Source organism: Chiloscyllium plagiosum, chromosome 16 (assembly GCF_004010195.1).
Source record: "Chiloscyllium plagiosum isolate BGI_BamShark_2017 chromosome 16, ASM401019v2, whole genome shotgun sequence".
NCBI lineage: Eukaryota > Metazoa > Chordata > Chondrichthyes > Orectolobiformes > Hemiscylliidae > Chiloscyllium > Chiloscyllium plagiosum.
Genome location: NC_057725.1, coordinates 33224994 through 33238625, shown reverse-complemented (window position 1 = coordinate 33238625; position 13632 = coordinate 33224994). Strand labels below are relative to the sequence as shown.

Below are 13632 nucleotides of genomic sequence, written 5' to 3'. Positions count from 1 at the left end.
CCTACCTTTTATCTTAGCCTGCTTGGCACACCCTCCTCATTCCTGAAGAAGGGCTTATGCCTGAAACATCAATTCTCCTGCTCCTTTGATGCTGTCTGACCTGCTGCGCTTTTCCAGCCTGACCTGCTGCGCTTTTCCAGCTCTGATCTCCAACATCTGCAGTCCTCACTTTCTCCTATATTTGATCAAGTGTGCTCTTCACTTCCCTGTGGGGTGGGATGTAAACTACTGTCCGGATAGCAGAAGTAAACTCCGGCAGCAGGTAGTTGGGACTGGAATCATGCTGTATTTTAGTTTTTGTGCTTATTAGGAAAACAAGTTGCCACCAATTTGCATTTATATAGCATCTTTAATGAAATGAGATGTTTCATAAATCTCTGAAAAATATAAAGTAGTGTCAAAGAAGAAAAGACACTGTTCAGAGGGTTGACAAAAAGCTTGATCAGAGGCAAATTATAAGAGACTCTCAGAGGAGAAAAGGCTAAAAGGGTGTAATAGAGGGAATTTGAGTCACACATTCTCAACACTTTAAAGATATAAATCATGAATGGTGGCACAAAGGGAAATAGATGCACAAGAGGAATTTGGAGTTCTAGAGAAAATGGATTCTAATAAGAGAACACAACGATGACAATTTAAGAGAAGGTAATGTGGGGGTGGGGTATCGAGGAGTCAATTTTTATTGAAGGGCTAGATTTGCCATGTTACATTGTTGGTGAACTTTTAGACCAATTTAGAAGATATAAAACTGACTTTATAGGTGATTTATGTGATATAGAACAATGTGTTTGATGGTACAATTTGAGGCATAGGGTTCTGCAAAAGAGAACACAGGGTTGTAAACTCAATTCAGGGTTTCAGAAGTGAAATAGATACGGACAGTTCAACCCCCCCAAAAACCCTCATTCTCCAAGTCCAGTTCACTGCTCTCATTATCAGCGTGCATCAGTGAATGGGCTACCAAAATAAAGGAAGCTTCATTCTGCATCTAACTGTTGCTTTGCCTGACTCATGTATACAACAGATGATAAAATTGGAAGAAAGTCAATTCCCCAATGCAAATACGACTCACATTTACAAGACAGCTTCCAGAGGGAAAAGAACACAAGTATAAAAGATTTACAGATCTGAAGTAGCTCACTTCTGTTCTGTTGGGTATATAATTTACTTATTAAAAAATGAGGACTTGGGCTTTTTGTTTCTTGCACAGAATACAAATGGGTGCAAGGCACTTAGTTGTTAAATTGTAAATCTGGTAATAGCAGATAAGCGTATAAAAAAAGATATGCATCAATTGTTGTTTCAGTTAAAACAGGATTAGAAATGACTAAGGAAATCCTACCATAACACAGCCACACCTACAGTAAAAGACAAGCAGATTTGACTGTTTATTGTCAACACAATTAAGCTTTCGATTTCCAACAGTCTTCATTCTTTGATCAAAGCAAGAGGCGTAAAACATTACATTTTGGGGTGATCTAAAAAGATAAATATTTGCAATGTTGCCATCCAAAACTTGAAAATCCCATCAGCATGGAAACTAGACTGTAAAGATATTGTTTACTTTAACTGTACTCTGACTCTATAAAACTCTACCATTTACAGGGAGAGCACACTATTTTCTACCATCAAATAGGGAGTTGGTAGAAATCTACAATAAGTCAAAATACAGAAATACAGACATAAAAGTCACGAATCAATAATATATCAATAATGTAAGTCTTTAGCAGAGGTGTTGGCATCCCAAAGCTTAAAATGGATTGACAACATAGACATGACAGCAGTAACGGCAAAAGGTAATTAAATTCATATTGATTAGAATACTTCAGATTGTTGTCTAAAATCTAGTCAGTAAACCACACACATTGGCCCAAAGCAGCTGCATTCTGTAATTATGCAGTGAAAGGTCAAAAGAATAGGCACTGCACACGCCAGCCTCCCAAGTTCAATAAGTTTACCAGCAGATTTGAAAAAGGTATTACAGTACATGGTGGTAAAAAAATGATCAAAGCAAGTTTAAAAAACACTGAATTCCTTTTTAAAAGTATAAGTATTTCAGAGTAAAATGAAATTAATATTTGAGTGTAAATCTCAATTTGTTTTTAAATGAAGTTTTAGATCATAAAATGGAGCATTTTGATATTCCACATATATAAAATGAGCAGAATTAAAGCCAGTGGGAGGGGATCATCATGAATTATGAAGTCAGCACAGTCAAACAGTAAAACCTCAGCTCATAGATGCAACTCTCAAGGGTTTTCACAGCAAGACTGAATGGCATAAGAGTGGAAAGTCTTGTAGTTCAATGATTTCAGCCGATTGTAGTCTGGCAGGATATTAATAGCAGACAAACATTTTGGATTTCAGTGTTATTTTGTGCACATGTTGATTTTTGGAGTGGTCATCAATTTCAGTGCATTAATAGTGGTCAATACTGACAGTTTCACTGCCATTACAACTGGAAAACCTGGCCTACATTTGTCTGTGTAATATCAAATATTGGTTTCAATAACTTGCTAAACTCACCTCACCAGTAATTAAAAACAGACATTTAAATATGAAACAGACAGCCAACTATCTCTGGTATGCGATGAAAATAAAGAGATAGACGTTAATATGCAGAAACAGAAATTAAAAGCTACTCATGATTTCATAAATTGCAATGAGGCAATTTACAGATCATGTCAGAATCCATATTTACCAGAAAACATACAAATTATCCTGCAAGTTGGAATCCTTCCAACAGCCTTTAATCTAAAGAGTTACAACTGCAATCAGTATTCACTAGCTTCTCAAAGCAGAGTCTTTGGTCTTCAGAAAGCCCAAGGTACAAACTTATTTTAATAGGTATACAAAGGTACCTCAATTGTCTGGCATTTGATTATCCGAATTTTGGATTAACCAGACAAGTTCGCATGGTGTCGATGCTAGGCTAAACAGTGCTATCCGGCATTCAACCATCTGAACAAAATACTCGTGGCTCATGCTGTTTGGATAATAGAGGTTCCTTTGCATTTAGAATGACATCATTTTCCAATTAGACTGGAAGGAAACAAGTTGCAGTCATTATTTTGAAAAGACCATCTTTAGATACTCCAGTTCGTATATTCAAACAATCCACTCAGGTCAGGTTTTCAACCCATTGTGTAAAAAAAAAAGCCAAATGTAATTTGTATTAAAAAAAGTGTACTTAAAATGATTTGATACTGTAGAGTTTTTCCCACTTGTGTTCTCCAATACTGAAACATATCAACATCAGGTTTGCTCATATAACATGAGACGATTAAGCAGGCTTTCTATTTATAGGGGCATTACTCCAATTCAAGCAAATACAAAGCACTATTAGTCAATCCAGCTAGCTAGAAACTGGAAATTAATTCTTATGTTTAATGAGGTCAGGTCTCTGGTACAATTTTTTTAAATTAGTGCAAGAATTTTACATGTTGAACATAACTGTGCTTAAGATTCCTTAAGATACCAGTTTGCACGAGGTAATTGCACACAAAAACAACACAACTGAATACAGACATTAAACATTACCTTGCAAACTAAACGTCAATCACATTATGCGTCACCACAATATTTTTCCCTAACCTGGAGTATTCATAAATCACTCAATTTACGGAATCATATACCCAGAGAGAGGCCCATCATGCTTATATTAGCGTTTTAACAAAAAGAGTTAAGCCTTATGCCCCTATTCTCCCCCTCCAATGGATTTCCTTTTCCAGGGTACATACATTCAACTCTTTTAAACTCCCTTGTTATTTGACTTGCTTCACTGTAAAGCCAATCGCATCTCACTGCCAGCATAGTCAACCCATCTCTTGTCTATTGACTGTCAGCTGTCTATTTGATCAAATGACTGCAATCTGGAATATCACCTTGAATGTCAAAGTTAGAGATCTACAGCATGATAAAGGCCTTTCAGCCCAGCGAGCCTGCGCCAGACACAAAACAAACAAAATCACCTAATTATTCTAATCTCATCTTCGAGCACTTGGATTCGCAAATGTACATCTGAATACCACTTAAAATGTCATGAGACTACACCTCAAAGCAGCCAGTTCCAGATTCCCATCACATTCTGTGTGAAACATTTTTTCCCCCCTCATCTCCTTTAAACCTTGTCTCTTACTTTAAATTTGCATTCTCTGGTCACTGACCCCTCCACCAAGGGGGAAAAGAAAAAACGTTTCTTCCCTTCTCTACCTGTCAATGCCCCTCAATTTTAAGCATCTTAATCATCACATCTCCCCTTTGTGTTCACTATTCCATGGAAAATAACCCCATTCTAGTCAGTCAATCTCTCTTCATAACTAAAACAGTCCAGCCCAGGCATCATTCTGGAAAATCTCTTCTGGAGCACAATCACATCCCTCCTATAATATGGATTCCAGAACTGTATGCAACAGTCTAACCCACATATTAGACACTTCCACATTCAGATCCCTGCTGTTACACTCTATGCCTTGGCAAATAATATCTTTCTAACCACTATGGCAGCAGGGCAGATAGATAAGGGACTGGTGGACACCCGCACCAATGTCACTCTGATCCGTGTATTCCTTTGCCTTGTTGGTCCTTACCAAATGAACCACCTAACACTTATCTCAACTGAATTTCATTTGCCGATTAAGTATTTTTTCCCATTAAAAGGACAGCCTACTCAACATACCCGTCCTCACTGCATTATTCAAATTCTTTAATCCTGGTTTAATTGTGGTAAATCTCTTCTGGTTTTCGCCAATGCGTGAGAAGGATCCAAGCTGCTTTCTAAATGGTGTGGTGCTAGATTTAACTGTGGCCACACCATTCCAGCTGAGACCCAACCAGTGATTAATAAAAGGTTTGCGCATACTGTCTTTGTCATTTTACCGAAATGGAACAGTAGAGTTAAAAACTACACCAATAGAGTTTTGTTTTGGAAAGGGGAGGATCAAAACAATCAATTATGTCAGTCTCTTCAGCAATTCAACAGCTATGACACTCAAATCAGTTCACAATCAATTCATAGATAATTAAACATTTTTTTTGTTTGACATACCATGCTTTGCACCATTAGATGAACCAATGTTATCTTTTGATTTGACCTGTGAATAAAAAAGCAAACTATAATTGGCTTCAAAATTTAGAGGAGTTCGATCCCTTTGTCAAGACGAAGTCAACTGCAGAAGTGTAATACATATTATGGCATGATGGTTTTCCCTATTTCAACAAAAAAAAGGTCGAGTCATTAAAAAATGGCAATCCTTTAAATCCAAAAATCACTTTGACATCACGAACAACTCAATTTGATACAACTCCTTTCAAAAAAGAAAATTGACTCTATAATTCAGGATTGAACTGAAAGAGATAGTAGGAAATCAGTGAAATGGCCAAAAGTAAAAGTTTTAAGATGGCAATAGTGGGGATGGTGGTCAGGGGTGATAGTCAGGAAGGAGAGTAGAACATTTGGTAGTTTTGGGATCTGGCCTTTAGGACTGAAGGCTCAACCATTGGAGGAATACAGAGAAACTACCAGGACAGAATAGTCTCGGAAACTCAAGGCCTTCAGCTCTTCATAACTTATTGTTTCCATGCATTTACTCAGTAGGCCAATGGACAGCTGAAGTCTGTAACCCTTAACAGCAGTTGAAGACTTGCAGAACAGAACTCCCCCAAAACAGCAAAAAACTAATGATTAGTACAAATCAATATATAGAAATAATTTTTCAAATGCTTTGCAGTTTGTCATTCAAAGTTTTAATTTTCTGAAAAGCACTAACATTTCATTTTCCTTGTACTACCTCTTGATGTCTAATGTGTTCAGAAGGACCTTAAAAATACTGCCCAATAGGCCCCAGGAGATCTGGCAATTGCATCAACTCATGAATAGCCATAAAGCTCATATCTAATCAAAGTGCTACATTAAAATGGATTTATTTCCATAAAATATGTTCTGAACACAGTGAAGCTACAAAACTAATATCAAGTTCACAGGAAAGGAGCACCAGTTCCATAAAGCATGGCAGGTGGAAGCCAAAGAAAGCAATTATGGAAAAAGAGCTGGTAACACTTCAGTAATTTTATTCATAATCACTTATCATTTGGAATTAAAAAAGTATAGCACTAGTCAGCAGAACTGCAGTTGGCTTAATAAAAACAGCAATCATCTGCCTTTAAACATTGAATAATTTTATCAAGGGGATCTCAAGAAGGAATGAATGACTCAGCAAAAACAGTCACTGTAACCAGAACTAGCTGTATGGAGAATTTAACACAATTAAAATAGTTGGTGAGAAAATCAGCAAAATTGATGGAAGGTTATGTGAGGAGCCAAAAATATGTATACAGAAGTAAGAGACAGAGGATTAGTGATGGAGGGGATAACTGATAAGGCAGAGCAAGGATATGATAGAATGTAAAACTCAAGGATGAGTTTTAAATTCTATGGTGTTGGGTATTGGAAGCCAAAATATTCTGCAAGGTCGAAGATAGTGAGTATTGCAAGCTTTAGTACGTGGCAGATAATAGGGAAAAAAATTTATAGAAGATGCAGGTCAGAAGTCAGCACTGTAACAGAACTGAGCAACGAATGAATGCAAATGGTTAGAGGTTGAGCTAGGTCATAGTGAAAGCCTAGTGTTGTCCTTGTGCTGGTGATCATGTGAGGAATGAAAGTACAACTGATGATGTAAGCAGCAAATGTTTCAAAACATCCATAAAAAGCTACGTCTCTCAAACATATAGAAATATAACCCATTTTATGAAATCATTTATAGCATTTTCAGTTCTCACTTCAGTTCAGCTATTCTCCAACACTTTTGATGTGCTCTGTCCAATTTCACTTTAAGTTCGTCACGTGGTACTTAAATCCATCAGCATTGATAGCAATTTGTTAGGTTAAGAAATTCTACTATGGTTGAAAATAACATATATACTTGTATGTTCTTCAAACTACTCATCTTTCAATAAAGGGACACCATTTTAGATAGCCAGCTTCAGAAAATAATGCAATTAACAAAGTTAAATGGAAGACAGAATTCACAACTTTGTTACTAATTAAATTAGAAATTAATATTTTCCAGGCTGAACAGGAGTTATATTGGCTTACTTGAAGCATAAAACATTCCCTTCTCCAATTAGAGTCTGGGGGATGTTAAAAGGGTTCAAGGAAAAAAAGCAAAAAGATTTACAAGGATGTTGCCAGGGTTATAAAGGACGAGGCTGAATAGGCTGGGACAGTTTTTCCCTGGAGCATCGGAGGCTAAGGGGTGACCTTATATAAGTTTATAAAATCAAGAGGGACATAGATAGGCCAAAAGTCCAAGGCCTTTTCCATGGGGTAGTGGAGACCCAAACTAGAGGGCATAGGTTTATGATGAGAGGAGAAAGATTTAAAAAGGGACCGAAGGGGCAACATTTTCATGTAGAGGGTGGTGAGTGTATGCAATGGGCTGCCAGAGGAAGTGGTGGCGAGAGGGAGAGAGAACAAACCTCAAATGAAAGCAAAAACAAAAAAGTTATTCACTTTCACAATGCCTGCTACTCATCCAATCACAAGCTCACTGATGAATTCAACAGCACCAACAGGAGCACAATGGCCAACTGTGTCTCTTCAATTTACCTATGTTTTTGACAAAACGTTTGCATGCCACAGAGTGGCTTGATACACTGAATTCTGGCCTCCCTTTGACTATATAATCGACTAAGCTGGATTCTAAAAATGTTTTCAATATTAATGGATAATTTTGCTGCAATACCTGTATTTTAGATAGGCTGAAAGCACTTTTCTGCTCAGGGAAATGTTTGTACTAACAATGTAGTTGGGATAACTTAAAAGTTCCCGAAAAACCTCAACTATGCTCAAATTGCAAATCCAATCATTATCCTGTTTTAAAACAAATCTTCCGATATCATCAAGCATTGTTGCTTCGCTCATGCTAGTCCAGGAGCACAATTCTAAGCACTCATTTGTGTACCATGGCACTGAAATCTTTAGGCCTCATTTACTGATTGCTCAAGATTAGTGCTGTAGTGGAATAGTTCCACACGATTTTTATGGTCAACCAGTAATGTGTATCATGTGACTGCCATGATACGGATCTCTAGCCAAATATCATACACCATGGCTAAAAAATAAAGTCAAGATTAAAAATACAATAGTCCACCCTGAGTGACACAGCAGCAGTCACTGAAGAAAAGTAGGACTCAGTTGATGTTGTACTGAATTGAAGTTCAGTTTTTGAAGTATAATAATGGGCAATCATCTGGAATTGCAGTATGAACAGGCCAAAATCAAAGATGATGCTTGTTTTGGGGAGCAGAAGCAGCATAGTCTTCTGATTGCAGAAGATTTGCCACCTCATTTAATATGACTATGTATCATGCTAATAGAACAATTAAAGCTGCTCCAAATATCAGCCAAGTTTGTCTTCTGAAATATTAGCTACTGAAAAAGGGGGTGAACAAGCAATGTTGCAGTACCAATCACCGATGGCCTGTGGTTGGGGTACAGTCCTGCATCTAAAACTTCCTTTCTACACCTCAACAACAAAAGTTTAGACAACTCTTGTGGGGCATCAAATTTGCCGTCCTCCATTAATGGATTTGAACACAAGTCTCCTGAGCATTACCGGAGATTTTCTGGATTACTAGTTTAGCAACATATAACTACACGATCACTTTTTCCATACTGAGTCTAAGGGCCCATCCAATTGGAAATGGTAGAAGATTAGCTGTGGTTATGTCTCAATGAGCTGAGACACTTGTCTTACACAAGATGTAGTTTCTTGATTAATAGCTACATTGAATTTTTAACTTTGGTTTCTGATGGGCATAATTACAAAGAAGAAATGAAGGCCTCCATCCCGACCTCATGTGACATTGGCCAATTCTCCACCCAGAGGTCCATAACATAAGACAGGTTGGAGTTTAATGCTGCTAAGATATTGACACTTTCAAAACCATCACCTTATAAAACAAATGTTACATGAAATACAAGCTAGACTGTGCAACCACTTGTGCTCAACTGAATCTGTGCACCTTGCAAAAAGATTACTTTACACTTAAAAAAATAAAATCAAGCCAATGATGATCGATCATCGGAACCATTCGTTTAAATGATTTCATCGAATAGGGAAATATTGAATCTGCAACATTAACAAAAGTATTGTTGGAAAATAGTTCAGTTTTTCATCAAGAAAAATGGACACAGATCAATGAGCTTACCTCAACAGTTTTATTTTTTGGTAGATTAACAGCACGTTTTAGTTTCTTTACAGCATCAGTGACAGCCTTGGTCTCTGCACCATCCAGTGCATTGCAAATATCCTTTACAGATTGGGTAATCTGTTCCACCATTTTGTATTGTTTCCCCTAGTTAAAATTAAACAGGGCAGAAATATTGTTCATAGATGGATAAAGCTAGCCATATATGCAAAATATACTTGAATTCAAGACAATATTAGAATTCTAAATATCATACAAATTCTTACAATTTAGTCTACTTTCTGCAGAAGAATGGTACACAAAATGAGCTGCAGTGAGATATTCCTTGATGAATAAGCATGCTGCGAAATTCATTTGATGCACTGCTCAGTCAATTTTGCTTGAAACAATTTTTTTTAAAAAAGACTACATCCAAGAAATAAAAAGTAAAAAGATTTGCTGCGTTGAGGCACTTATCACAGCTATTGTGTATGTCAAATCACTTTGCAGTCAGTTAATTATTTTTGATGTATAGTCACTGTTATAAATTTAGGAATCAGCTAAATTGCACTCAGCAAACTTCCACAAACAGGGAGAGTGATAATGACCAAATTATCTTTTAGTTTTAGATTTTGCTTGAGGAATACATATTGGTCAGAACATGAGGGATAATTACTTTGTCTTCTTTAAAGTAGAGCCTTTGGATCTGTGACATGAGTGAGCAGATAAGGCTTCAGTTTAACAGCTCATCACTTTACTAGAGAAATTTTCCCTCTGCACTGGAGTGTCAGCACAAATTTTCACGATTAAGCTCGAGTGTGCAAGTGGAACCCAGCACCTTACCATCCAAAGGCAAGTGTGTTACAGCTGACACACCTTTGATTCCAAATAGTCTCGCTTTTGGATCATTATCGTGATTTTGGGCAGCAGTACCTGGAAATAAATTCTTGTTATTTATCCTTCTTTGTGGAAGACCCAGCAACTTCACCAGCAAGGAAGTTGGCAATTTTCATATTATTTGGAGAAATACTTAAGGACAACTCTACTAAATCCTTAGAGAAGCTCACCTGGTCTGACTGCATCTGTGGAGTGAAACGAGAGTTAATTTTGAGTCCAGTGACCCTTCTTGAGAACCCTGTCACAGTGGGATTCCACAGATGCTGCCAGACTTACTGAGTTTCTCCCAGATTTCCTGAAGGTCCAGTACCCACAGCTTTGTTTCATTAAGCTGAATCCTCCATTACTAGGCTGAAAGGCACCAATGGAGAAAGGGAGGACTGCAGATCCTAGAGATCAGAGTTCATGAGTGTGGTGCTGGAAAAGCACAGCTGTCAGACAGTATAAGAGGAACAGGAGAATTGACGTTGAGTATAAGTTCTTCATCAGGAATGTGACCAATGTTCATAGCTCAACAAGAAAGCTCTATAATAATCGGATGCTATTCTGGTTACAAGCTGCTGTGAATATCATTAGCAAGTCCAACATTTATTGCACATACCCAATTACGCTCAAGAATGTATCGTTGAAATGTCTTGAAACACCAGCCTATACATTGTACATACACTAATGTAATTGGGTTGGAGTTTGAGGACTTAAAAATGGTGATAGCTGTAAACCAGGATGATGCAAAAGGATCTTGCACATGGTTATCTTCCTGTTCATCTGCCATGCTATTCTAGGAGGCAAAGACTGTAGGTTTGGCATGTACTGTTGGAGGGAAAGAGAGTGAATGCTTAAGTTAGGGTTTGAAAGGGGGAATTGATGATATGGACTGCTTTGTCCTGGATGGTGTTGAGCTTTTAAACTATTGGTGGAGCAGCACCTATTGAACCAACTGGAGAATATTTCACCACATGACTCACACCTTTTAGATAGCAGTTTGACTTCGGGATTCAGGTAGCCATCTACTGCAGAGATTCTCAACCTCTGGCATTCTTTCGTAGCTATAGTATTTATATAGCTGGTTCAGTTTTGTTTCTGATCAATGGTAATTCCCAAGAATGTTGACATTGGGGCAATTCAGTAATGATGATGCCATTGCACATCAGGGGAAAACGACTAGATCCTTGCTTATTGGGGATAGTGATTACTTGATAGTCAAGTGACAAATTTTACTTGACATTTATCAAGTCCAGCCTGATTGTTATCAAGGACACCTCAGGAACTGTTCTTTACTCATTCAAGGAGGCAGAAAATCCATGATTAGTCTCTTTATTTAAACATAATTCCAAACTCCTTCCTGGCCTTCTCTTCCGTGACTATTGATATAAACATTTTTCACAGATGTTCAAGACCAGGGGTCATTCATGCAAAACCACACAACAGCACACGCTGTTCTAGGTATGCAAACAGTTCAAATTTGATAAACAGAAAGTATATCACATTGTTTCCTAGTTCAACTAGATTTAGATTTGGGTAAATCTGATATATGTTAAACATGGTTTAGGAGCATTTATCTGCACCATCTTTCATTTTATCGAATTAATACTTACTTCTCTCTGAAGACATGCTTTAGTACGAGTATGATAAACTTCCAGAAGCTCAGCAAGAGATTGCCTAGGCCAAAAAACAGTCATAAGTGGCCAAATCAAAGTAGTAGCGAATGATATTTGATTATGGAATTAAAAAGGTTTACCTTGTAATAATGTCTTTGAATGGCTTTTCCACCCGACAGAGATACTTCTCAAGATCTGTAGGTGTTTCATCATCTTCCGCCTGTTTGTTTATTTCAATACATTATCATTTCCAGCAAGACTGCTAGTTATCAGCCACGCTCCATCCACAAGAACGAAGACAATATTTACAGAGTATTTTTCATGCAATGTTTATGACAAATTTTGCATTGAGACTTAAACGGTGTTGCAATTTATATTAAAAAAACAAGTAGCAAAATGTGCACTTTTAAAAAAATGGCTAAGTTGGATACTATCCTTGCTGGAATAAAAAGCCATGAAATAAGGAATGGAATGACTCCAAAACGGTAAAAATTGGGTTTGAAGGAAATCTGTTTTCATGCCCCAGTACTATCAATACCAACCGATGAAACGTGAACAAAACATTAAGCAGCATATGAAGGGGCAAGTGAATCGTATACTGCAAGTGATAAATGTTACACAAACTACCAAAAGAATGTTACATACTGGCAATAGATTTCACTTGAAACAACAACGTTAAATTGAAATGTTCTGTACTTAAAAGTCTTTGCTGCTGTACAATTCACAGTTTCATGGGTACTTCGACAGCAAAACTTAAAACATGGAAGGTCAAAAATGTTTTGTTCAAGTTAACCGCATTTGTGGAAAATAGTACAGGCTTAATTTGAAATTCTAAGAAATAAACCTTTGCAATGTTGTTGAAAGTTAATTCTTTAAAAGAAAGGTTTTCAATAAGTTTACCCTTTCCTTTTGGTCTAAGTGTGTTGAAGTGAAGTACAGAAGGAGATGATTATTTGGCACTTTGACCCAAAGTTAACACCAGAAAATGTTTAGATACACTACATCCATAAGAAACCACAGCTATTCTCCCTAAAGATATTCCTCAGCTCCAAATTCAGTACAGATTCATTGTCACATTAGTGCATCCCATTTCCAACTAACCAGTCATTGTTAGAAGCTAAAATATATTTTCTTTTCAGTATCAAAATCCAGTGACTACAAGAATCACAACTGAGACTGCATTTCATTACATGAAAGTTTTTTTTTTTGCACCAGGGCTATTTGTAACTTTTTAAAAAGTTTCAGTTGGCTTGACTTCAGTATCATAAGGATTGTTTCAAAAGAAGTACAAAAAGTGAATTGATAAACTGGGCTTACCATTCGTGACATGGCTCTGGACATTGTACTGCGGTTTAATAGTTGCAGCTTGATCTCAGCGTCACACTTGCGACAGTTCTGAATATATTCGTGGCTTCCTAAGCAGTGTTTACTGCAATATTTGAAGAAACATCACACATTTAAAATTACATTTAACAATTTGCAAGATTTCTTTAACTACACCCTGTAGATACTATTACAGGAATTATTGCACATACCCAACCTCAAAAAGTCGTTACTGGTTTTATAAAACTCCTTTAAATATAGTAAAAACATCCCAAGATGCTTCACAGAGGCACCATAAAATAAAAAGACACCAAGTCATATCAGGAAACATTAGGGAAGATGACCAAGTTGAGTATGCAAGGACAGCAGCATGGGATGACCAGTTCAGAAACAAAATAATAGACAGGAATGAAGGATTCAAGACAGAATATATATCCGGAGAGAGGTATAGATCAAAAACCAAAAATAATGCATTCATATTTAGTATAGGCCAAAGACCAGTGGGAAAGATGTAATCGAGGAGATTTGCAAAGAAATTAAGAGAGAAAAATCAAGAAAATCGACAGTAGTTTTAATGGGTTCTTATATAAAAAAAAAATCAACTGGACATGGGGGGGGAAAA

The 13632-nt window shown here is 37.0% G+C and overlaps 1 protein-coding gene across 1 annotated transcript in view; it reads right to left on the bottom strand.

Annotated features, from left to right (window-relative positions):
- The window catches only part of pik3c2a (phosphatidylinositol-4-phosphate 3-kinase, catalytic subunit type 2 alpha), a 100515-nt gene that overhangs the window by 59190 nt on the left and 27693 nt on the right, over nt 1-13632 (bottom strand). Inside the window, exons 5-9 of the mRNA XM_043705773.1 lie at nt 13005-13116; nt 11828-11907; nt 11685-11748; nt 9214-9360; nt 5048-5093 (exon numbers count right to left, since the gene is read on the bottom strand). Coding sequence (XP_043561708.1) covers nt 5048-5093; nt 9214-9360; nt 11685-11748; nt 11828-11907; nt 13005-13116 — 449 coding nt within the window. The remainder of the gene's footprint in view (nt 1-5047; nt 5094-9213; nt 9361-11684; nt 11749-11827; nt 11908-13004; nt 13117-13632) is intronic.